At 36.1% G+C, this 26,974-nt stretch overlaps 2 protein-coding genes and 1 long non-coding RNA gene across 6 annotated transcripts in view; 2 read left to right on the forward strand and 1 right to left on the reverse strand.

Moving 5' to 3' along the window:
- The window catches only part of LOC111506746 (sodium-independent sulfate anion transporter), a 212,693-nt gene that overhangs the window by 130,620 nt on the left and 55,099 nt on the right, over window positions 1-26,974 (forward strand). The window lies entirely within an intron of this gene.
- Window positions 11,450-14,052, reverse strand: LOC141486475 (cytochrome P450 9e2-like). Its single transcript, XM_074184524.1, has 2 exons — window positions 13,792-14,052; window positions 11,450-11,960 (listed from the first exon to the last, which is right to left on the reverse strand). Exons 1-2 carry the CDS (start codon window positions 13,937-13,939, stop codon window positions 11,524-11,526), a joined length of 585 nt encoding a protein of 194 aa, XP_074040625.1. The 5' UTR covers window positions 13,940-14,052; the 3' UTR covers window positions 11,450-11,523.
- Window positions 16,809-19,463, forward strand: LOC141486476 (uncharacterized). The gene is made up of 3 exons (XR_012467864.1): window positions 16,809-17,397; window positions 17,578-17,908; window positions 18,962-19,463. It is a non-coding gene; the product is annotated as an uncharacterized lncRNA (long non-coding RNA).

Genomic DNA, 26,974 nt, shown 5'->3' on the forward strand with positions numbered 1-26,974 from the left:
CTATTTATGAAGTAATTTTGAAATCATCATTTCTTCCTGAGAAGTTCAAATGCCTGAATAGATTCATGTATGTGTATTTGCAGAGTAGGGAGGGTAAGTGTAGACCTACGACACTCAGGCCACATGTGACCCATTGTACATCCTCCCGAGGAGTTGTCCTCCTAGGTCATCGCCCATCCTGTCCTTTCCAGAAAGGTGGACAGGTCACTAGGAGACGTCTCCTTCATATTGGCAGTTGTAGTGAAGATTTGCCGAACACACACTCTCTTTGGTGAGCTTGAAATGTCTCACGGTGGTCTCCGCGGAGGTTTTGGGAGGTGTAGCGACATTACTGTTTTTGCGTGGCTTCTTCCACGCTTCCTGCAGGGGCAGCCGGTTTCTTGCCTTTATTCAAGGCCGAGCTCCTGGCGCCCGCAGCCGGAAGTGCCCTTGCTGTTGAAGGTGGAGTGGGGGAGGAGGAAGGTGCACTTATAGTTGCTGCCACTCCTCCCTCCTTCGTTCTCTTTCTCCTTTTGGCCTTGGCGCCGCAAATGCGCTTACGCTTTGGCCTTTGTATCACATCACGAGGTGATCTGCTATGCCCAGCCTTATTCCAAGCGGTGATTGGGGTAGACATTTCGGTTCATCCCCAGCCACCGCCTCAAATTGAGGTGAGCAGTTCTGTCCAGCCTCGGGTTGGTTTTTGTTGTTTTGTTTTTGTGTTTGTTTCATTCATTTGTGTTCCCACGAGTAGCAAGGAAGAGTTGGTCACATCTGGCAGAGCCCCACATTACCAGAGGTATGCTGATTGCAATGAGGTTCCACACAGTTCCCCAAGGAGATCGTTCGTATCTGCATATCACCCTGCGGCCATTCAGCTGTCGGCACGATTCCTGGCACCTTAACTTGGGTAGGCTGGTCTACGGTGACGTGTTTTGCAAGCTTTTGGGAACTTTTAGTTTCCCTCACCCTACCTATTTCTGCTCTGACCAGGAGCCCGACGACCCCATAAGGCCACATTGACTTCCTGGACAAGGCCTCCAGTCCCCTAGCCGTTCCCATCCGCCACCTGGGGACGCGCACGATAGGTAGCCCAACCCACGGGAAATATATTTTCTCATTGAAAATAAATTTCATTCATTTATTTCCTACTAACTCAATTGAGTCAATATCAATTTATAATTATATTGTAAAACTATAAAACAGATAATGTGAATGAATTTTGAAACATTAACAGAAAATCACTCAGAACATATAGAAATAAATTGAATCAGATATTGAAAAAAAATATTCCATGCTTTTTCACGTGATTCTATGAACTCACGTATTCTTTGAGGAAATTTGGACTGAATTTCCGCCATGCATAAGATACACAGTTGATTTCTTACTGACATAGGATCATCTTCTCATCTGCTTTCAATCTCTAAAATAACCCAATTTCATAACAACGTGCAAATAAATGAATTTAAATCATATGCAGAAACCAGGAGAATTCTGAAAATAATATTCACTTCGAGAAAAAGCAATGGATTTTCTTCAGGATAATTCAATTCAGTTTATTGTCAGAAGAAACATAAAATAAAAAATATGTTCAGAATATGTTTTTTCCGTTAACCAGCTATCGCACCCGTACGAACGACAACCCTCAGAATTTGAAACTAGTGCGAGCTAAGGACTAACGAAGTCTTACCTTTTAACGTGTTATTCCTAACACGGGTTGGACGATAGCAAGTAAAAATCGAGTGTTGGGTCTGTGGTTTGAAACATCGACTCACACATTGGCCGATTGACTGAGTAAACAAATCACCTACGTCGAATCGCCCGGGTACCAATCGACCATTCTTATAATTAGGGACTATTACCAACTGCAAGTATAATAAAATGATAGAAATAAGATGCTTCACAAATGAAAAATCACCAAAATGCAGACAAATATGAAATTGGTTCCAGAAAGTACCAATAACTTTTGGTACAATGATTATCAGGAAAAATAAAAAAACTTGTCATATGTTGACATATTCACATTTGATGTTACTTACTTTGTCGCACCCCCAGAGCATGTCACCATTTTTTCAAATGGATCACCCTATATTGTTTCGCATTATCAGATGCTCCATGATGAGAGCAGATTTCAACAAAGTATAAAACATATGGTCTAAAGCTTATAGTTCGGGAGCTACAAATTATTTGAATTGAAAACTCAACTTTCCCTATCACACCCCCAGAGTATGTCACAATTTTTTTTCAAATGAATCAATTGTTTTGCATTATCAGATGTTCTATGATGAATATCTTGGTATGAAGCTCATAGTTTGGAAGCTTGAAATTATTCAAGTTGAAAACGAGTCGCCCTGAATGAACTTCTGTACAATCTGTTATCTAGGTTTCATAGGTGTTTTTGTGAAGTATACTTTGAAAAAGTGTTATTTTGCCCAGTGAAGTTGAATTCGATATTCTTTTTATTTTGTATTTGTTTCATTCTACAATAACGATTACCTACCAGGTGTGAATTCTTGAGAAGCAATGGTTTATATACTTCGAGAACGGATTGAAATAGTGAGTTTGTACTATCAGAATGGAAATAGTGCTAGAGCTGCTGCCCGTATGTTCAATGATAATCATCCAGGAAAAAATGTACGACACAAATACGTTTCGGAATTATTGATCCAATTTATGGAAACTGGATCTGTTAACAATAAAAAGCATAATCGCTTAGGAGTCGTCAGCGATGAAACTATTTGTACTGCAGTTTAAAGGCACGTTGGACTAATGAAAAATTAACAATATCTCGAGTTATCTCGTGAATCAGCAATCAGTCGTACAATTTTTTTCAGGATCCTTCATAAGTACAAATTTCATCCATATAAGATTAGATTAGCTCATGAATTGGACGAAAATGATTTCGATAGACGTATTGAGTTTTGTGAAAGTCTCACTGTATAAAATTTGTTTTTCCAGTAATCAGATTTTGATTCAAGAATTAGTAAAAAATCTCTTTCTCTGATTAAGTGCTTCCATATTTTTCTCTAGAACGAATATTTCAAAATGTGGCCACCTGTATATAATTGCTGACCAGTTTTATATATTTTTTTTCAAATAATTTTCTCAAAAGTTTTTCAGGATGGCTCGTTTTCAACACAAATAGTTTGTAGCTCCCGAACCATAAGCTTCAGACCGTATTTTTTATATCTGCTCATCATGGAACATCTGCCAATGCGAAACAATATAGTGTGATACATTTAAAAAAAATAGTGTTTTTTTATTTCTCCTGAAAATTATTGTACAAAAAGTTATTCAGGGTGGTTTGTTTTGAATGCAATGCACTGTATATACTATCAACTTTTTTATAAAATTTGTATTTTGATTTTTGATAGTAATTCTTGAGGCATGATTCAGGTTTATTGTTGCTTAATTACATTTTCAAACTTAACATTTCAAACTTAACTTAAGGTACTTAAGGTAGAGATTGTGTCTGAAAAGGACGACCTAGGCACAGGTGCCTGTTGTGTCTTTGTCCATTTCAGACAATAGAATTATATAACAAAAGGAAATAAAAGCGATATGTAGAGGTAGATAGTTACAAGAGGCAGACAACCTGGAACAGAGACCAGTAAGTGGAATATTACGAAAAATACTAATTAACTAATTAATTAATTAATTAATGAGGAACAATATAATATTATGATTAGATGATTGGAAGAGGGATTCAGATGATTTCTCAGAAAATATTGAATTGTGTATCACTGTTGAAAATAAGCTTCTTTATTTCATATTTAAATTTATTTTTATTGCGGATTTTTTTAATGTCAGCTGGAATAATGTTAAATAGTTTCGGTCCATAATAAAGGAATGATCTTTGTGTGACAGCCTTTTTGAAATGATTGACTTCGACGTTAAGATTAGATGCTGCTCTAGTATTGAGGGGCTTTCTCGGAAAGTGTTCATGATTTTGATGCATTCGCAGGAGACACTGGTAGATGTAGGTTTGTCTTATTTGGAATAAATTAGTATCCTGATAAAGTAATTTAGTAGAGAAGAGTTTTTTTTTTGTGAAGTATAATTTTTAGTAAAGTGTTCTGAGTTGTTTGTAAGTTTTGTAGTGTGCTTGTGAAAGCACCTCCCCAAATTGTTATGCAGTATCTTAGGGTAGATTCAACTAGCGAGTTGTATAACATAATAAGATTTTTTCGTGTTAGAATATCTCGTAGCAGATAAAATTTGTGAATCAGAGCTCTTAGTCGTTTTATCACATAGGTAATATGGTCAGACCACCTGATATGCTGGTCAATCATGACACCAAGGTATTTCAAGACTGAAACTTTTTGCAAGTCAGGGCAGTTACAACCATAAAAATCCTCGCATTTGGGAGAGTGTAATTTGATTTTTATATTAGGTTGATCGCTTATCGTAGGTGAGAAGGTGATATATTTCGTTTTCGCAACGTTTAAGCTTAATAAGTTGTGATCCAACCAGATTTTTATATTTTTCAGATCCCTTTCAGTTTTTTTGTAAACTTCATCCCAGCTTCTGCCAGTGAATATAATTGCTGTATCGTCAGCATAGCAGATCATTCGACCTTCAAAGTTATTAATGTTTGCAATACTATTTATATATATTAGAAAAAGTATGGGACCCAGTACTGTTCCTTGTGGCACTCCTGTCTCAATTATTGATTTATTGCTCAACTTATCACCTATCTTTATCCTCTGTGCTCGATTGTTCAGATAGTTTTCAAATTGACTTAGTGATAATCCTCGAATACCGTAATTACACATTTTTTCTAGTAATTTGTTGTGGGAGACAGTGTCGAAAGCCTTGGCCAAATCAAGGAAGACCGCTAGGCATTTATTCGATTTGTCCAAGGACCCCACCACCTTACCAACAAAATTCAAAATGGCATCCTCCGTGTTGTAATTCTGCAGAAATCCATATTGACAGCTGGTTATTATGTGGTGTTTATCCAAAAATTTGATTAGCCTTGTCTTAAGTGAATGTTCGAATAGTTTTGCAAAATTATTAATAACAGAGATGGGCCGATAATTAGTCAATATATTACGTTTCCCAGCTTTAAATACTGGGGTGACTACGGATTCTTTCCATTGTTCAGGCATTTTTCCATTGAGGAAGCAGAGATTTATAATGTGTTTCAGTGGAGTAAGGATATGTTTGTGGATAGCTTTTATAACTTTGGTATCAATTCCATCCGGCCCTGGGGAGCAATTATTTTTCAATTTTGAGATGAAAGTTATTAGTTCCGAGGCTGTTATGGGTTCTAGGAATAATGATGATTGTATAGACTTGTCATTAAGAAAATGCGTATATATGTAAATATATATATGTAAATATATGTTTGATTTCTTTGTATTTTTTTGCAACAGAATGAATGAAACAGCTGATTCTGGGTTTATAGAGTGAATTCGGATCCAATGAATAGTTTATAAGTTCAATGTTGGATCTAAATATGGTAATTTATAAATGCTTCTAATTATTTTGTTCTGTAAGGTATTCAGAGGTTTGGTTTCCTAAACATAAATGAGTGCAAATGTGAATAAATAAGACTGAAATAATATTATTTTTCAAAAATTTTATAGTTGTAAAGTTTCTAATCTGGTGAAAAATTCCAATGAAAGGAGATAGTTTATTTCTGATTTTTCCAATATTTTTATTCCATGACAATTTTGCATCAATGTATAAAACCAAAAGTGTTTCTGTATACATGGGTTTCCTAACTATGGTTCGAAACTTCAGAGGGTTAGGTCGTTTTAAGAAAATAAATTCTCATAAACATATGTCCGGAGTTGCTCTGTTTCTGAGATACAGGGCGTTGAAGTTTAAAAAAGTAACGGTAATCATAAAATATAAAAAATATCTTCACACCGATTTGGTTGAGATTTGCTACAATTATTTGAAGTGATAAGGCGCCTATTCAGCCCGAACTAAATTGAGATTATCAAGTCCAGTGGTATCTCAGTGGGCACGCCACTGACTTTTCAGTAGTTTTCCATTTTTGAGATTCAGCAACTACGAATATAAATTTTCCCCGCTTTTGTTTTCTTAAAGCTTCGTTTTCGAAAAAAAATCACTTCTAAAAATTATCCATGGACAACATAAAGTAAATATGAAATGAACAATTTCGGCATTGAAGTAAATGAGCAAAATGTCCACCTTCTGATAAAATACACAACTGCATTCGATTTTTCATTGATTCTCTGACATGTTCAAAAATACCAGGAGTATTCCTTATGACACTGCAATTGTCAATGATTCGATTCCTCAAGTCATTCACATCTAGTACAGTTGTTTTATAAACGAAAGCCTTCAGATGAGCCTATAAGTTGAAATCTAGAGGAGTCACATCAGGACTGTGAGCTGGCCAATTTTGAGGTCCTGCATGTGCGATATAGCGATCAGGATGGGCGATGTCGAGATGCTGACGAGTAAGAACATTGAAATGAGCTGGAGCCCCGTCATACATGAACCGCATGTTGCCTCTTGAATCTACCAGCACTTCTCCTAACAAAATGGGTAAATGATGTTGTTAATCTTGCTAGTAGAGAAAATGGGCCAATTAGGTAGTCACCAATCATTGCTACCCAAACGTTCAGCGAAAATTGTTGCTGAAAATGACTTTTCCTAATAAAGCGGAGATTTTCGTCGTCCCAAAAATCGTCATTGTGAAAGTTCATAATAGTATCCCGTGAAAAATTTGCTTCGTCCGTGAATGAATTATTTGGTAAAGAAATATTATTTTCCGTGCTTCATGTCCATGTGCTAATCCATAGAGTGCAAGTCAGTATTTCAGCATTAGAAAAATTATTCATGATGGAATCACTGCTTATTGACAACTCTGACTTTCACTGATATGACAACACAAACACTGTCAACTGGTCTCCAAAACAGGTGTTCATGATATGCATAGTAGTGGCTTCATTTTTTTCTCGAAAACGAAGATAGATACGAAAAAAATACAAGCGACGAAATTTCAAACTGGCTACAGCTGATGAGTTAGGACATCTCTTGGTCAGTCTTATAAATTACTTATTCGAAAAAGGATATCGTCCATCGTATTTCAAAAAGCAGTAGCTAATGATACCTATACATAAAGAGGGCCAAAAACTACAATATCGAATCATATATCCTCCTTACTGATCACCACATTCGCGAAATGTTTTGAAAAAGCCATTGAATCAAGATTATCAAACTACTCAACCAAATATAATATGTTCTCAAAATCCCAATCCCCAATATGGGGGAAATCACTTGATCTTCTCCAGGGTTACTTGAATGGAATAGAACAAGTAGGTAGTGTCTATTGATAATCACCTGAGCACACCTAGCAATGTTGGTTATGGTAAACCTCAAGGTACTATACTTGGTCTCCTACTATTCTCTCTCTGTATATCAACAATATATTCTTATCAAAGACAAATGAAAAAATAATAAACTATGCTAACGATACAGCCATACCGTGTTCGGAATCACACTATAAAAGTTAAGACCTCGTTAGTCCTCAGCTCGCACAAGTTTCTCAACTTCTGAGAGTTGTCGTTCGTATGGGGGCGGCAGCTGATTAACGGAAAAACAGATTTTGAACAGATTTTATATACCGTTGAAACGTAGGATGATCTCAAGAGGAAAACAGAGAGAGACCTTATCAATATATTTGATTGGTTTCAACATAAAAAACTCAGTCAACTTCGAAAAGATCAATTCTGTTCCGTTTACTAGTTACAAAAGCAAACTGTCAAATTACAAAACGCTAGATGTGCACAAAAGCACTCAAACAATCCAAATATATACTAAGTATAAAATTAAATACTAAGGGGTGAAAATTGATTCACATATGCGATGGAATACTCACATAAACGAAGTCGCAAGAAATAATCGACCATTGCTTTGCAAATTCAAATCTCTAAAAACATATTAGATATTATTCACCTCACAATATTATTTCATGCACTGGTAGAATCACGCTTGAGGTACGCCATCTTGTCTTAGGGCTCAGTAGCAAAAGTACACTTGAGAAAATTGGATGTCTTTCAAAAACGAATTCTTATAATAATTTATAATAAAATATATACATATTCTTCCAATGACTTTTTCATAGAAACACAGATATACATATACAATGTGATTTCTATACTTATAAAAACAAACATATGCTCCAGCAAATCAAACATACCTACAATACTGGCAATAAATCAAGGAAAGTCGTGAAAACAAATTTCACCAGAAAACAAACAAAGATCGTGTACTTGCCTTGGCGTTAGAGTGTACTATGAATTACCAGAAATCAACAAGTTCTACATCCACCGTATAAACCCCCTGGAACTGATAAAAATAAATTATTGAAAAACTAGCTTTTGCCCGCAGGTTCGCTCGCGTTGAGAAGTATTATTATTAATTAGGTATAGTTTTTGCGGCTTTACTTTTGTTTAGCGTGTGTAAAAAATTAGGGCCTACAAAACTTCTTTGTACACAATATTCTTAACTAATCTGTCATCAGGCGCTAAAACTATCAAGCTATTGGGTGAACTTACTCGTGAGCAAGCAACATAAAACTGTCCATCAGAGAAGCAATGTTCCCTCAAGTCAATACCCGAAAATTTGAGAGAGACTTGTTTATTGTTATGGCGAAGCAGACTTTTAGGGGAAACTATAATCGTTTAAATTCGAACGGGAGATCATTAGGTATTAATGAGATTCGTGGTATAAATACAGTTTCCCCTTTCGCACACCCACTATATTGCAATGTAACGCTTTCACTTGCAGTTTCGTACTGTTAAAAAGTTTTGGTGGTTTTAAATTTCGCAAAAACATAATGGAAGTGGCCACACGAAGCATGAGCTTATTTCAAGGCAAACCTGGCGGTTTCAATGAATTTAAAAATTCTACAGGGTAATCAGTAGCGTCATCTGTATTAACCACAGTATCAATTGAAGTAAAGACCTTTTCTTCGACCTCAAACGATATGAGCAGGATATCGTTGATAGCTGCTGCTTGATCGTTCTTTGGAGTAAGTACGGCACGCTCACATAACCATTCAATAGGCTTGTCATGTATATGAATAATGTCTGGTTAAATTCAGACAGCAATTCTTGAACCGTAGTAACAACTGTGCACAATTCTCCCAGGATGGTTATCATTCCATCAAACGATGGAAAATTACCGATTTTGAGAAGGAGATCTGATAGTCTACCAGCAGACTCATTCCCTGCCCAAATGTGCTCTCATATTTTTTGTGAGCTCAAGAATATCAATCTGGGGTCACAAATAAGATTTCCTAATGCACGACTTCACTTCGTCAGCTCTGGTTCCTTTTGGCACCACTGGTAGAGACTGCCGAAAGTCTCCGGCTAGCAAAACTGTAACGCCACTCAATAATTTTGTATTACCTCTTATATCCCTCAGTGATCTGTTTAAGGCTTCAATACCACCTTTATGAGCCATCGTTATTTCGTTCCACACGATCATTTTTGTACTCTTTAAAACTTCAGCAAAATTACTTTGTTTGGAGATGTTGCAAATGGGAGTCTCGGCAGTAATTGAATTGAGTGGTAACTCAAAAGTAGCATGAGCAGTTAGACCACCTTTGAGTAATGTAGCTATCTATGCCGGATGACGCCACACCCAGGGCAATGCCGTGAGTACTTCTTACTTTCGCCAAGAGTAAATTAATAAGGAAGGTTTTACCAGTTCCACCTGGAACGTCTAAGAAGAATATTCGACCGTCATTTGCATAATACACCCTTTAATTTTATTGTGAACTTCCTGTTGCTAGTAACTGGTCTCTTTCACGTCCTCTCTATTTTTAAAATGTATTGATGTTATTGGCTGAGGTAATCCATATATTTCAAGAGGACGGTCGCTCAATGATAATACTCTAATACCGATAGGCATTTGTTAAATATCAAGTCCGATGAGTGGTCTAAATCTACGTCACCTTGCCTTTCCAGTTGTTTTTTAAAGTCTTCAGAAAGTTATTTTTTGTATTTTTCCCAAAGACATAGGGGGTCGGAAACCTGGCAGAATAATAAAATGACAACAAAAAGCTCTTGAATCATATGCAGTGTTTGACAAAGTGCTGTCTCTTCAAGAGCTGAATGCAAATGCCGATCATCTTTGAGTAGACCTAGAGACTTTGCACGCGATTTGGAAAGTGGGATGCAAGTGACCATCTACAGTTTTCAACGCTTTAAATGAAATTTGGCCTCTGATCTCATGTAGAAGCATTTAAAGGTGGAAGCATTCTGTATTGTTTGGATGAACAGTATAAACCATAACTAGAACGTGTTCTTTTTTGACCCCTGACCATCCTTCAACATTCACTCCTCTCTTCCTTCTCTGAAACGTAGTTGTAGGAGGAATACTCAATTTGTCGCACAAGTTCTACTCATTAAAATAAATTTTCTGTCAATTTTCTAAATGGACATCAAGGTGCACTACAGAAGGAAAACGCTCATGTATTGGGAATTCAAGGATTTGCCAAACTGCTTTTGCTGAACTTATATATCGACCACTTGCGTAGGTTGTAACTTCATCCTTTCCATTCTCTAAAGTAAATGTAGTCTGATCTGACCCTTGCAAACGTATTTGAATGACGTCACTGAATAGGTACTGACAGGTTCAAACTAATACATTTACATCCTCCATCATCCCTTATTTTATCCCCTCAGGGATGTATTTTATTAAAATCCTCTCTTTGGGATGCCTACGTAATAGTAGCTTTATGCATGCAGTCTCAGCCCTATCGTTCAAAACTGACAAAGTTTCATACAAAATATCATCCCCTATTTTATCCCCTTAGGGGTAGAATTGATCAAAATCCTTTCTTAGCAGATGCCTACATCATAACATCTACCTGTATGCCAAATTTCAGCCCGATCCGTCCAGTGGTTTGGGATTTGCGTTGATAGATCACTATGTCAGTCAGTCATCTTTGAGTTACATATATTTAGATATTGAGTTTCTGATGTTGTGCGTAAGCAAATCGTGGAAAATTCCTAGATATTATTCAGATCAATAGCGGCAATTTAGACGAAAATTGGATTGAGTGTAGGAAACGATGGCTTTCAGGAACACCAGATCTTTTTTTTATAAGTTACACCTCACGATTTGATCTCCACAAACTTTATTTGAAAAATATATCACGACATATTCCGCTAACACGATAACGGCCGAATCAATCAGCAAAAAACAACACCAGATCTCTCATTTACCGAATAAATATATATCTGGGACACGAACAATGGAAATCATCACAATCAGAGTCTTCAGAAAAGTCAAATGATTGTAGACGACTACTCCGAAAAAGCGTTGATAATGAAATAGCTGAACCCAGTTCAAATTTTGAAGTCTATTTTCAACAAATATGTTTCAAAATCTGAAGACTAATGTCAAGATGACTTAGACGCGAAATAATGCAGTTTCTGATAAGGATTCGGTTTGATTATTCGCACTCAGCATGATATATATTGAAAAGTGATCATAATTTTATTTCTAACAATTTTCAAGTGATAGCAGAAAGTTTGACAAATAACTAATTCATTTCTCCAATCGTTTTAGGCCCAACCAGAACCCCTTCTCTGCCGTTAGATTGAACGTCTTCCTGGACAGTTTCAGTGGAACTTGAGTTTTTTCTACAGGAACCAATTCAAAATGCGATAAGAGATGGAAAAACAATAGTTTTGTTTCTAAAAGAGCAAATCTAGACCCTATACAGTTTCTTGGTCCCAGTCCGAAGGGCATGTAAGTGAAGGGATCAATTTTTCCTTTATTCTCATCATTGAATCTCTCTGGATCAAAACGTTCTGGATCTGGATAATATTTGGGATCACGATGTATTCCTACTATAGGTATCATTAGTGAAATGCCTTTTTCGATATGTAGTGGTTTTTCATCTGCATTCATCGCCTCTATCGTATAAGGTTTCGTACAAACTCGGTCTGTTGATACAGTACTTGGCCATTTCCTCAAAGATTCTGAAATAAAATTGGATGCGTTGATGAAGGCTACAAAAACTCAACCTTTTCAGTTACTGTAATTTGTGAAGACTGTATTTTGATTATACTATAAGAACATGAGCCCTCACGGCCGGATCATACTCAGAGAAAACGATATCCGAGCTGTTAGGTTATGGTCAAATAAAACCTGTACTAGCGAACGTTTCATTTGCTACTGCGCCAGACATCATCGCTGTTAAGTGCGTTGACTGCGAGAACGAACGTCATATCTTGAAGTATCAGCAACGACTGCTTGGCGTATTCAATTGTATTTATAATTCCAGAAAATGAAGGAAATGACGGGTTTCATGAGGATGCTCACTTCTGATTGGGTCCCACTTTTGATGGGTACTGAATATCATCTAACGATGACCCGTATATATTCTTCTTTGCAGTTGAGATCGTTGGGATGCTGATAGATCTCAAAGGCCTCCTCATGGAGACGTGAGTGACGATGCTTTCAATGAGGCGAGAAAGCTTATTTTACGTATTATGTTAGGTTTCATTATTGGGATATGTTCTGCCATTTCGGATTTTTCAAATTGCGTGAGGCGATAACGGCACTCGTATTCTGGTATCTTGGTGTTGATGCTGCGTTTGGGAGTTTCAATGATAACTAAATGATAATCAGACGCAGCATCAAAACCATAGCACTAGATTACGCGGCTGCTGCCTCATGCAACCGAAGACATCCGCAATCGCAAAAAATGACCTACCAGTAACAGATCACATAATCAAGTACTTGAAAACTGCCGTCCTTTCTGAATCAACGCATCATCATGCATTATTTCATAGGAGGGCCTACAAGCATCGCAATAACTCCAACTGAAAAAAGAAGGTATACAGATCCACAGAACGTGATGCCCAGGTAAGGTCAATAAGGTAAAAAATGAACTAGATTACAACTTTGATCGACTTTCCACCAGCAGCGTACCTGTCCTCAACGTGGATCAATCAGAACGACACAGATAAAGTGCGGATCACTCAGAAGAAAGCATCCACATGGACATCTCACCTCTACCAACATCTTCAAATCCACTTCCATCGCCATCCCCTACATCACCCCCGTCGTCTTCTTTAATCAAGATTACGAGCGAACAGGAAGCTATCAAGTCACTCGTTGCTGAGACTTCAAAATATAATCTTCGTCCCAGCACTCAACGCACATACCACTGATGTATGCCATGATAGCAAACGAAACGTTTTGTATTGCAAGTTCCATTCGACCACGGCCTACTGGACTAGGTTATTTTTCTTTAATTTCGGTTATTGTACTAGATTTATGATTGAGATATGATTGAGATATGATTGATTAAATATTGATTAAAGCAGTTGCACTGTTGATAGATGTGCTGCAAACAATTTTCTATGAATACTCAATATGGCTTACGCCTTGAAATGTTTTTTCCCATGAAGTTCAACGAGAAATGTTCAGTTCTTTTGTTTTTCAATTTTTAAATCAACGTGTTAAGGATTGAACAACGTACAAGCGCTACTACTTTTGTATTCTAAGTATCCCAACGGAATATGAATAAGTTATCTTTCATTTTAATTCAGTTTTGATTTCTACCGAAATCTGTTCCTTCAAATTCTTCTGAATTTTTCCCTGAATTCGTCCTACTTGAAATGTTTCGGTTTGCTATATTATTTCTTCCTTTTTTGTTTTGTATTTCATTTTTATTCATTTGAATTTTTTCTGTTCTGCGCCAAAATGATTTGGCATTCTGTTGTATACTATCAGTCAATACTGTCTCCAAGTACATTTTGAGATCATAAATAGAGAAAATATAAATTACTATCGTTTTCCTACCTGATATAACCATATCCATATATTTCATTTTCAATAATGCTTCATATGTTATTTCTCCTCCACATCCCGCTAGTGTCTCTTCAATTTCATTTCTTAGTTTCGTTTGAATGTTTGGATTGACAGCCAACTCATGAGACATGAAGCACATGAGCGAAGACACCGAATCAAACCCAGCAAAGAAAAATACCACAGCTTGAGCTGTGATATCTAGGTTAGTAAGTTCGGTGACGTGCCTTTTTCCTGAAAAAAACGAAACCAACTCTATATTTCGACATGTATTTTAGAATTCACGAAAAAAATTCTGTTTTTATTCTATTTCTATTTTGAAATCCTGATTTTACTCATTACTACATTCTCCTTCCTACTGAATAGGAAAGCATTTTTGTGCTTTCTCCAGGACATGAAACTTTTACGATATCGTGGAACTCAAATATTGAAATATCAAAACCTATAATAATGAACAATTGTTGGTAACACCGCCATATAGTCTTTTTGACTCATTTTTTTGGGATAAGCGCTATCTGGTTGAACCCTTTCTTATGCAAAATATTTTTTATTCATTTTAACTTCGACAGTTTTGATGAAAGTAAACAAAATCCCCATTGGATCTTCATCTATGCATCTAGAAAAATATTCAAAGTATCTTTCTCTCTAAGTTTTTTTGGCCTTTGGTTCCGTATGGCGCATTTAGCCAGATATTCAAAGTCTCACTTGTACTTTTCTCATTTCTGGAAATGTCGAATAATTTGCAACCTGATCTGATCGTGACAGTATATGTTAGTGACAGTTATTCATGATATAAAACAAGTTTACTGAGGATACACTATCAAAATTATAAAAACACACTTTTATCTATTTTCTACGATGGTTTTATATTTATTGACTAGTTTCGATCATTACACCATTTTCAAAACTGACTAGATTTTATTCAAATCTGAGTAATTTATACTCACACTTCCCAAATAAATAATTTGGTACCTACATTGTCTATACCTGGGATAACCTCAATTGATAGCAGTATATCGATGAATATAACAAAAACAAAAATTTTTAGTAAACTGTAGGTTTTGGGAACTGGGTTATAGGTTCAGGCTACGAATATTGTTCAGATCAAGTTGTTTGTTGAAGATAATGTAATTTGGATTTTTTTTGACTAGTTTATTTCCATAGATTCCAACATATTCATCATTTTTCTTTTTCGCACGTGTGGAGTATTTTCAAATCATCTTTATCTATTTCATGTGTCGAATTTTGAAAATGTTCGTAAATTAATAATTTTTTATTCGAACTAACATGTTCATGGTACCTTATATCAAAATTCCCACCAGTTTGGCCTGTATATATGGCGGGGCATTCACCACATTCTAGTTGATATATATACCAAATGTCTTTCCTTTGTCTAATTTAGGTTTGGCATTAAATAATCTGTTTTCTTATGTTAAAATTGTTACAGACCGGATTGGAAGAATTTTCGAGAAACACGACGTGAAACCAATATTTGGACTAACGAAAACTATTAGAGGAAGTCTATTGTCAGCTCCAGAAAACGTTCAGCAACACCGGGATATACCATATTAATTGTAGCTGAGGGTCTGTCTACATTGAAACCACGAAAATTAGTATAGGTACTCGTCTTTCTGAACACAAAAAAAATTGTCGCTTCGGACGAACCGACAAATCAGCTGTAGCCGAATATGCTCACAAATATGAAGGCTCTCCCATTATCTCATTCGGAAATACAGTACTACAACATAAAATTCAAATTCACCATACAAGAGTTAATAGAGAGGCAATAAAAATTAAAAAAACAGAAATACTTTCAATAGAAAAAAAATGAACATTAATGAAATCTGGCTTCCTGTCCTCAGTTGTACATAAACAAGTTCAAGTAATTCAATGATAATATAAAACCGGAGTTACTCTTCGATTATATACTAGGGAAAGTGCTGTCCGTAATTAATGAGGGCTCAGAACCAACTTTTGTCACTAGTAATAGCCAAGAGGTATTAGACTTAATCATCAGCTCACATTCTCTTGAAACACAAAGACCAATGATCACTTATGGTGCAGTTGCTTAATGGCCGAAGGCTTTACAGAAAATGGCCTAAGGGAAGCTCTCTGGCTAATAGAGACAGGCTTGTCTAGCTATCAGTGGTGCCATCAGTACCACAGCGTCAGCGGCCATGGAGATCCTTCTAGATCTACCTCCTCTCCACATTTTTCTGGAGAGAGAGGCTAGATGGACTGCATACAGACTTGTGCACATTGCCAGTTGCTCAAATCAATTAAATGCAGAGTGCATCAGACTGTTGGTTGACACTGGAAGTCACTGTCAACTATGAACTGCCTTATAAAGTACTATTCCCGAATAGAGAGGACTGGATTCTCCAGGAAAAGAAACATTAAGAGTAGATTGTTGTTGGTTCACAGATGGATCAAAAACACCTTCCGGTACTGGTGCAGGTGTTTTTATTCGTAGACCCAGGACAGAGATATCTACCTGTCTAGGAACTCATGCGACTGTATTTCAAGCGGAAATTTACGCTATTGAATTGTGTGCGGAGAGATTGGATGAATCCAACCTCACACACAAGTCAATAAAAATATTCTCAGACAGTCAAGCGGCGTTGAAAGTTCTTGGCCATACTGGCCTGGAAGGTAATGAAGCTGCTGACTCTCTTCCAAAAGAGGGTGCTGCAAGCGACTTCATCGGACCAGAACCTGTCATTGGCATCGCTTTGGACTTTGCCAAACAAACATTCGACACCTGGATGGCAAGAAGATTTATGGACTTCTGGCAGAATTTTCCAGGATTGGCTCACTCCACTTCCACACACCATACAAACTAATCGGCTTCGTTGAGAAGCTGGGTTTATTTGGCAGAGTGTGAATAGGCGTGAGCCACAATAAACCCTTGCGGGTTGCGGTGGAGGGTCGAATAGAACTACTCACTTTAGACCTAACCTAACCCAACCTAAATACCAATATTCTAATGTCTGCGTTGGGAAACAACATTTCGAGCACTTCGACCAATACGTTTTCGCTTTTGATAATGTCTTCCGCAGTAGTAGACGAAACGTTGGGTATAAACCTGCAGACTACGACTTAGAAACCCGAAAAATAGGTCTGACACAATAAGTCATATGCATGTGATATAAAATAGCTCATTTTAATTTTTTTCTTAATCTATTTTGATACCAGATCAATGTAAATGAGTTCATATGACTATATACTTTATAAATTTTAAATAGTTCATAATTGAAAACGTAAAAATTACGAGATAGATTCAAATTAGGTGAAACGCAACGGGATTGGTAGGATCTTAGGATGACTTAAAGTCCATGTTAACAACATTTATTTACATGCTGTTCTGTACCATTCTATTATTGTTTAACCGTCTAATTAGAGTTTTGCAAGCAGGTATTTGGCTATTATCATTTTATCATTACTGTGAACGTCCCAGAAAATTAATACAATGACTCAAGCCGGATTTGTCATGGCACAATCTGACAATTTGTCGAAAATAGATGTCTTCATGATGACAAGTTTTTTCGCAAATCATCCCGATTTAACTTCATCTGAGATTAAAGACGTCAAAGCTGCAAGGTACTTGAATAATTATTGTATATAAGTGTCTTTAATTTCAGATTTTCGTTCAGTTTTCTAGTTATTTGCTTGTTAACATTGAGAAAGTGTACATAACCTCAAATAATGTAGTGAAAACTTTGTTTAAGAAAATGTTTACAATCACTTCTTATTCTAACCTGATAATATTTGTGTTTTTAGGTCCGAAAGATATTCTTAAGGCTTTGGCACACAGAACGCGGTCTGTCGCGGCGGGCTGCGATACTGGAACGCGGCGGGCGATAATTCTATATTACACGACAGTATATTATAATAGTCACACTGATGGTGGTCAATCGCGGCGGTCTAGTTTAGATCGCGACGACGAGCGATACACTTGTACAAATTTACAGATTTTCGCGCGATACTGAATTGTTTATAGAAACTGTTAGAAGTTATGTGTTCCTGTATGACCATACACATGCATAATATAAGAATATGTTAAAAAAAAGTGAAGCATGGAACGAAATAGCAAAAACGCTAGGGATGACGGGTAAGTACATGTGTGTATTTTTATTATAGATTCAACATAAGGTTATGGTTCATTATGAACTGAAGTAATCTGCAAATTTTTCTCGTATTTCAAAGGCGGCAGTATTTGATCTTCTGTTTGTCAGTCTTGTGTTTGATAATGCTTGTATTGGTTCATCTTGTTCTTCCGTTCCATGGCTGTATATTCTTTGGTCCTATTTTTTGTAATGATATAATTGTGCAAGCAGCATGCTGCTTTCACAATCCAGTCAGCAGTTTGAGCATCAGTTTCTATGGCTCTTAGGAAAACTCGCCACTTCATGGCCAATATGCCGAATGCATTTTCGACTACACGACGCGCTCGGCTGAGCTGTGAATTGAATTTTTTCTTTCTTGCGTTATTAATAACTCCAGTTTTTGGGTACGGTCTCATCAAATAAGTTTGCAGTGCAAATCCTTCGTCTCCTACAAATACATGCGGTACTGGGTCCTCTCTTCCTGGAAGTGGTTTCGGGTGTAAAATAGTTTTGTTTTCATTATACTGTTGGTAGAAAGCTGAGTTTTCAAAGATAGCGCTATCACTGTGACGCCCATAATTGCCAATATCCACTACCATAAATTTGTAATATGGGTCAACGATAGCAAGGAGAACTATGGAGAAATAATTTTTGTAACAAATATAGGCTGAGCCACTACGACGAGGACATTTCAACTTAATATGCTTTCCGTCTATACTTCCAAGGCAGTTTGGGAAGCCCCAAAGTTCCAAAAAATCCTCAACAGATTGTATCCACATCTGTCTAGTGGGTGATGGCAAATAAATTGGCTGTAGGGTTTTCCAAATTTCTTGGCAGGCATTTCTCACAATTTTGGAAACAGTTGATCGTCCCACTCGATAAGAAAAAGCGATAGTCTGATGGCTGTCACCTGTCGCCAAATATCTGAAAAGAAAAAGAAAAATGTTCAATTAGCTTTGCTGTACGGTGATGTGATTAAAAAAAAAAATTGAAAACTGATTTTTGAACCCTTCAGAGGTCTCTAATTACGTTATCTAAATAATTTATTTTTGTTTCAGCTGAAACAGCAAAACAAAAGTGGAAAAATTCACGTGATTCCTACATAAGATACAAGAAGTTCAAAAAGGGTGAAACAGGTCAGGCCAAGAAGTACCATAAGGGGCCTTAGAGTACCCACATGAATATTTTTGATTATACCCTCAAACCATGTTCGCATAGTAGCAATATACCACCTGAAGATGTAACAGAAACTGAAGAAACCAGGTTATCTGAAACAGAAAATTTGTTGATGTCTGACGATACCCAACAAACAAATGCATCTAGCGAACATTCTTCAGCGACTTTACTATTACCAGCTCGACAAAAAAAGAAAAAAAGGAAGTCGTATAGTCACTCATCAACTGAAAACTGCCCAGATGATGTCGACAAAGTGATTGATTTTTTATCAAATAAAAGAAGCAAACAGGGCCCTGATGGGATTGATCATTTGTTTTTAAGTTATGCTGCGACCTTCAAAAAATTCAATCCATTGACTCAGGCAACAATGAAAATAAAGCTTGCCACATTATTTGCAGAAATTGAGGAGCTAGAAGCACACCCAACATCAGCCCCAAAGGCATCCACATCCCATTCACGATCTTTTTCGAGGGATGAATACACTTACCCTAATGTTATTTTTTGACTTAAATTTAAATTTTGAGTTTTACTTTTTTGTTCCATTCCAAGTTTAAACACTCTATAAACTATAATTGTAATATTCATAACATGTTAATTAAACTGTAGTTTGTATATCACACATAAAGTGTATGTTTTTTAGTACTTACCTTAAACAAATGGCTTATCTTTCTCTTGTATGAATGGGTTTCCTCCAGTTCGTGGTGCACTTAGCAATATTTATCTTTAAAAGGTCATGTAATTTCTCAAAACACAACCTCGACATGCGGAAATATTGAAAAAATCTATATAAAGACGATGTCAATATAAAGACGATGGTATTCACCAAATTGTTCTCTTTTTTTATTGATGGGATGCACCCAGCAACACGTCTCTTCTTTTTCTTTTTTTTCAGAGCAAAGAGAAGGAGAATAAGTTCTTCGTCAGAGCTGGACATTGCGAACACACGCACAACCGAACACATAGTAATTTCGCAACCTGTGTGGTATTATAGTTCGCTTTGCCGCTGCGAAGATCGCGCGATAGCAGCCCGCCGCGACAGACCGCGTTCTGTGTGCCAAAGCCTTTATGGCGATTCAGCTATTGGACATGTTCAAGTAAATAGGGGAGCAAACATGTGTAGCTCGTATTACTCCCGAACATAATATGAAACAGAAGTGTTACTCTGTAACACTTTGTTCAGTTCAGTATGTGATGAAGCTGAACAGAGAATTGTCTCTGCAGAATGTGAAGATTGCGCAGACATTTAGGTACATATATTCATTGGTCTAATTTCAAAATGTGATCATGTTTCGAAGATAAACAGGATGGCAGCAATAACACTGCTGTGTAGCTACTATACTGTTACAAGTCCTATACGATAGCAACATGTATATAAACTGAAGAGTTAAGTATGTTCAAAGAACATCTGATCGAATTGCTAAATCATAGCATGCACATGAAAGTCATGACTGAGCAAGTGAAATTTAGTCTTCTGATCAAATGTGAATGATGCATCATCTTAGAAGTACAATTGATAGAGTTCATAAAGATGCTGGATTACTGCTTCGAAGATGCATGAAGCAGCACACTGCAAAGTTTTCGAAGGCACTTTATGTGAAAGTATAATGGGAGCAAATAAATTAAAGGACACAGAGGCGATGAAAAGAGGGCGTTTGCTAAAAAAAAAAGTATTAAAAGAAGTCAAAAAAAATGAAACTAAAAATTAATGGGTGTGATTTGATCTTAAAACCTAATTATCCCGTATTTGGTGCATCTCCTGATGATGAGAGTATTGATTACAATATTGAAATCAAATGTCCATTATCTGAGAAAGACATGAGTAGATACGTTTCAAAAGATGTTATGTCCTCAAAATATATGGCTCAGGTCCAAATGCAGATGTATTTTTCAAATAAATTAAAAGGGCTTTTCTGTGTTGCACATCATGATTTTGAAATATCAAAGGAAGTAGACATTTATATTGTAAAATATGATGAGAACTATTGTGCAAATATTTTGGAAAAAAGCATGCTCTTCTGGAGTAATGATATTTTTCCTATTATATGTAAAAATATCAAATAAATCATAGTATGAAGAGCAAGTTGAAATTTTAGTTGTCAGTTAGCCGTTAGCCAAGTTAGTTGTAACCTATATTCATTCTATTTGGAGTTTGTACATTGAAAATAAGGTACCTTCTGAGTGTGCCACACCAATATGAATCAAAATAAAACACTTGAAAATTTCATTCATTTTTTTATTAAAACGTTTTGCATATTGATTATGCCACATGCTATTACTATTACTTCATCTACTATCGGAACTGAGCTGTGATGCATGGATGTACGAGGCAACAACATATGAAATTCTCTCAACCTGTTTATTACACGCTCTACATGAATTCTTAATGCTGCTATTCTTTTGGACTGCTTCACGTCATGTTTCGTACTTGCTGTAGACTTGAATGCTCAAATGAGACAAGTCTTTGAAGCCTCTGTCTGCCATAACAGCTGTGTTTGGAGGTAAACATTCTATAGAGCCACAATTTTCTACTATAATGATGTCAGAAGCCCTTCCACCATATCCTTCTGAAATAAAATTGACTAACTTATCTGAAGTACAAGAAATAAGGTATTTCAGAGTATTACATTTCTTATATTGTGACCATGACAGAGACTGGTGGATTGCATTGGACGATTTTTCAATTTCTATTTCTAAGCAATCTATAATTGGAACAACTTTAGAATACCGTACTCTGAAAGCGATAAGTAAATTTTTAACTATGTCAGATGGTTTAGGCCACACAATTAACTCAATCATTTTTTCTGCTAGAACAATTACCGTTTTCGAAAATATTTCTATGTTAGACAATTATCCGTCTTTGTCGCACAATTCTACTTCTAGCTCTAATAGCGTCAAATATGTCAAATTGTATAGCTATATGTCAATTGATTCATTTAACTTCATTTTCTTCAAGGTTATTGAAATATCAATAGTGGGAACTGGAATATCATCACTCAATAGTATTATCAAATGGCAGTCCTAACATCATTTTAGGCTCTTTTTCCACAGCGGTCAATTTTGCTCTACGCATTACGTTTTGAAATTGTCTGTCCTTGTTATCTTGAGACCCACTCGCTTCGAAAGAAGTAGTTTCTTGTTCATACTCACTAGAGCTTGATGAAGATTGCGATGTAATAGACAAATCGTCTGTTGGTTTTTTATCTGGAAATAACTTCCTTTTCATACCGGCAATCTCTGAAGTTGATATGTTTTCAACTGGTACTAAACGGTGATAATGCTAAATTTTTTGTCTAGGACCAACAGTGACACCTTTGCTTCTATATTTTATTGTCGTTGTCTTCATTGTGTTAACTTGAATGGCTTTGTCACAAGCAAGGCTTTTTTTCTGTTGAGAAAACGTCGTGTGAAGATGAACTAGGACCAGCTTCACAATAATTTATTTCTCTGGTGATTGTTTTATCTGCTGTATCCACAGGGCCTACACATAAATTAGTTTCTTCCATAACTTCTCTGGGAGCAGCTTCTGATAGAGTCTCTTGAAGCAACCTAAGTCTTTGTCTTTTGAGAGCAGCCTCTCTCACAGGTTTTGGCCTGACACTGAAATTTGTGGGGCACAATACCTTCACGTAGACGTAATGTAAAAGGTACCCATTGTTGTTTATGCATTATTTGGTACTGAATGAAGTTCTCTGTATCCTTTTCTTCCTAAAAATGAAGAATAACAGCAGTCAGAAAGGTTTTATATTCGAGAAGTAAATATGTTTATTAGTGTTTTAGGCTATGACACTAAATATAAATATACCTATGTAAATATAAAAATACTTACATCAAAGTGATCTTCACAACAGTATAAGCAGCTCGTTGCAGACAGTTTCGGGTTCTTAAATTCGTCCCTTTTTATAGCTTTACACCACTTTAATTGAATGTTTGCATTCCTCGGCACAAGAAAAAATACTTTTTGAGGAGCAGTTTTCGTTGTATTGTTGCACTTTGGAACTATGCAGTACTTATAAACTGATTCTCCACTACTTTCCATCTTTAATTTATTGAAATTATCAAGTAATACAATTTAGAATCAACTATGTTTACTTCTCTGTGCTTTGGATCGCTTTGTTGACATGTACTTTGAAGTCACATATTCCCGCCAAATGGTCGATCGTTTGAATTGTCAATAGTTGGTATATAATTTTATAATTTTTTTTATGACTAATTATTCATGTATTTGGCATCTATCTCATGTTTCCAGTATTTGTATGCAGTATATAATCGATCAGAACAATTAGAAAAAAATATGCATGTAACCTATTCCCATTGTTAATTTAATTTTTATTGAAAATAAGGTTTTGCGCAATTTCATAATAGTAGTTGTTTACAGCTGATTCTCGGCCTCCCCCCACCACTATGACGTATTAATTGCTTTTTTTATTGGTTGTTGTTTGGTGAAGTCAAGGTGATGTGACCTTGAAGGGTGTGGTGTATGGATCGTTCAGAATTTTTTTCCCGGTTCTAATCCTCCCCCCACCAATATGACGTGTTATTTGCTTTTTTTGTTGTGCAGTGAAGTCAAGGCGTTGTGACCTTGAAGTGTCTGGTGCATGGATCGTTCAGATTTTTTTTTCATATGAGATTTTGTGTGTTTATGTGTGTGTGTGTGTGTAGGAGAATGCACGGTACAGGGTTTCATCATGTGCTTGTTTGTCTATGTACAAACATACGTCTGCATACTTCGAAGATCCTCCAAGTAATAAATGCTCCATCGGTGTGAGGGCACCAAGTTAGTAGTGGAGTGACGCCACGGCAGCCGAGGACCGTCTGCCTAACGTCTACCCTCTCCGAGACTGCAACGACCACTGCTTGCTCGTACCGGCAACTGTTATCGCATCAAGTTGGGAGATGGGCTTGGCTGTGACGTCAGGCATCTCTAGTGGATAGCAACTAGCAATGTGAACCTTTCACGGTTTCATGGTGGGGGTGACTCGCACTGTTCAATATAAAAGAAATGCCTGGCACACTATGAAATCAGTAGACGAATATATCTGCAGCAGTTAGCAATTGGTAGAGTGTTATTCAGTTCGTAATAGAAGGAAGACGGTGAGTGTATTTGTCTGTTGGAAATTGTTTTATTTTCATATATATTTTCATCATGTCCGTTTCAAAAGTAGACTTGAATAAAATTAATAATTTGATTGTACAGGAGGTTGAAATAGTAGAGCAAAAGGCCTTATCATCATTGCCAATTGATGAAGTGTTCATAATTAAAAATATGTCAACTTATTCTACACGATTTGGTAAATCAATTTTATTAACTTTGCAAGATGTGAGCAATGATAAATTATTTAAAACATGGCTACAAAACGTATTTCGTTGCAATTCAGTGATGACGATATATCTTGTATCAACTCATCAGGTGGTAAATATACGATGATGTATTTAGGACAGAGCCAACAAAGTTTTGCTGGCATGAAAACGCGATCTCTAGTCAAATTCAATATAATTGAATAATAATAGTAATAATTTATAGTGAATTTCTTTAGGTCATAGCTTACGAAGTTTTTTTGGTGTGAAAACGCTAACTCTAGTCAAATTCAATATGATTGAATGATAATAGTAATTATAATGAATTTCTTATTGTTTTATAATATTCATATATTAGATGATAATAATTATATGGAAATATAAACATTACTAACTTAGTTGAATACACTCACTTTGTAACTACAAGTAAAATGGGAATGTGAGTATTATATCACTGAAAAATTGGAGGTTGCTTATTGTTTTTTTTTATTCAATTTCAGTTCCACCATTTAAAGATGTGGATGCAGTACGCAAGTCAAGATTGGGTCGATGTTGTAGATCTCAAATCATCGGTTCAACATTTGTCGTCTAAATTGAAGGTGTTGGGTGATGGAGCCGAACATGCAAGCAATTATGATATGAGTGTATGCTATGATGAAAAACAAATCGAATTATGCCTTCGTGATGCTGAGAACTATTGGAGTGGTGTGCAGAAGTTTGTAACAAATTTTTGGATAATGAATTGGAATTGTGGCAACTTTGTGATGTTATGATTGAACTGAACCTAAGAAGATTCCTGTATAGCCTCCAACCATACTTGCCAGAATGGATTATTCATCACTTTGAATTGAATGATGAAAATCGAGAGGAAATTGAAGATGGTCGCGAAAATGATGATTATGAGGAAGAAGTTATTTTAGATGGTCTGTATGTTCCTGTAAATCATAAATAATGTCAAATAAAAAACTTTGTATTATTTTCATGTTTTATTTATTTAAATCTCATGAAATACAATAGAAAATGATTACAAAACAATAAATATGATATAAAATACAATACATGATATAAGTCAGTTACAAATAAAAAAAAAAGATCATGAAACAGTACATGATAGAGTGAAAAAAAAGTGTCAATATCTGCTATGAACTGAACCATCCAATGCATTGTATGTTAAAACTATATCATGCAAAATTAATGCATATACTTTAGTGTTGTCTGGAAACTTGGTCTTCCTCGTCTCAAACTCAATCTTTATATCAATAGTTGATGATTTTGTTGCATTCGGTTGATGAGAACAATCGATGACGAATAGTGGATTCTCTCTAAATTGTCCAATGTCCATCAGAGGTTCACTCATATCTTTATCATAATAACTTCGCTGGAAACTCTCAAAAGCATAATAAGCAGGAGCATCAAGTTTTTTATCGAAATTCAAATTCCAACGCTCATATGGATAAACTTCAGAATTCAAGTATACTCGAATACTATTGATATCAGCAGTTGTGAATTTTGTAATATCCTGTGTTCTATCTTCAGATGTGGTAGTTTTTGGAATGCGATGATGACAAAACGAGGAGTTTCAATGCGTTAGTTGTTTTGATGGCCCATATGTCTGAAGAAGTCCCACGTAATGATGGTAGTTCATAGAGGTCCCACATACGATACGCCAACTTGATTTTGGCATTCAGACCGCTTTTGTTTATTCTACTCAAAAGTTTGAGCTTGTGTTTATCATCTGGTACAATATGTCTTATTTTCCATTCGATTTTATTCATTTCCAAATCAGCATCAACCTCACCTATATATGAGTTTTTGAATGATCGAGCGATAATCAAAATCAATTCCTGTTTGGCATTCAAGATACTTTTGTTGTAATCTTCAGCAAAACCCATCAAATATTTCAGTGGTAGTTTTCCACTAAAAACATGACTGTTTGTATCCAAGATATCTTGCTTCAATTGTGAAAGTCCCAACCAGATGTCAATAATGTGTTAGCATGAGATTGTCCAAATGATATCATGGTTTTCATTGTAGATGTTATCCCAGGTTTTCTAACAACAGCCACTTGTTCACCACCCATTTCATAACGAATTTCGTCAAAGAGAAATGCAATTGCATTATTCGAGAGATAGCATGTTTTCGCTACATCTTTGGGGGTGAATTTACCTTCTATGTAAATGAAGCTCTCGGCAATATCTAGTATAACATCTTGATTATTGATTGCAATTCTGATTTCATCCGAATTCCTGAATAGCGGTGATCCATAGGGCTTATATGTGTGCTCATGTAAACTTATGAGAGAATGATCGAGCACTGGTTCATTGAATATATTCAACTTTTCATTGTTTGTTTCGAGCACCATTGTTATTTTCTCACTTTCATTCAATCGATTTCAAAAATTTAAGATCACTCACAGACAGAGCGTTATGTGCTAACTGTTTATCATACACTTGTGGAATGAGCTTCTTTTATGCACACCTTTCTTTTTGATAGTGCAACTCGTTGGGATTGTTCAATGCGATTTTGTCTATTATAAATGAAACCCATAACAACAGTTATTCGATTTCTTCAATTCCAAAATAATGAAAATCTCTTCTTCC

Source organism: Leptinotarsa decemlineata, unplaced genomic scaffold (assembly GCF_025532065.1).
Source record: "Leptinotarsa decemlineata unplaced genomic scaffold, Ldec_3_MD MMD2_P_RNA_scaffold_2, whole genome shotgun sequence".
Taxonomy (NCBI): domain Eukaryota; kingdom Metazoa; phylum Arthropoda; class Insecta; order Coleoptera; family Chrysomelidae; genus Leptinotarsa; species Leptinotarsa decemlineata.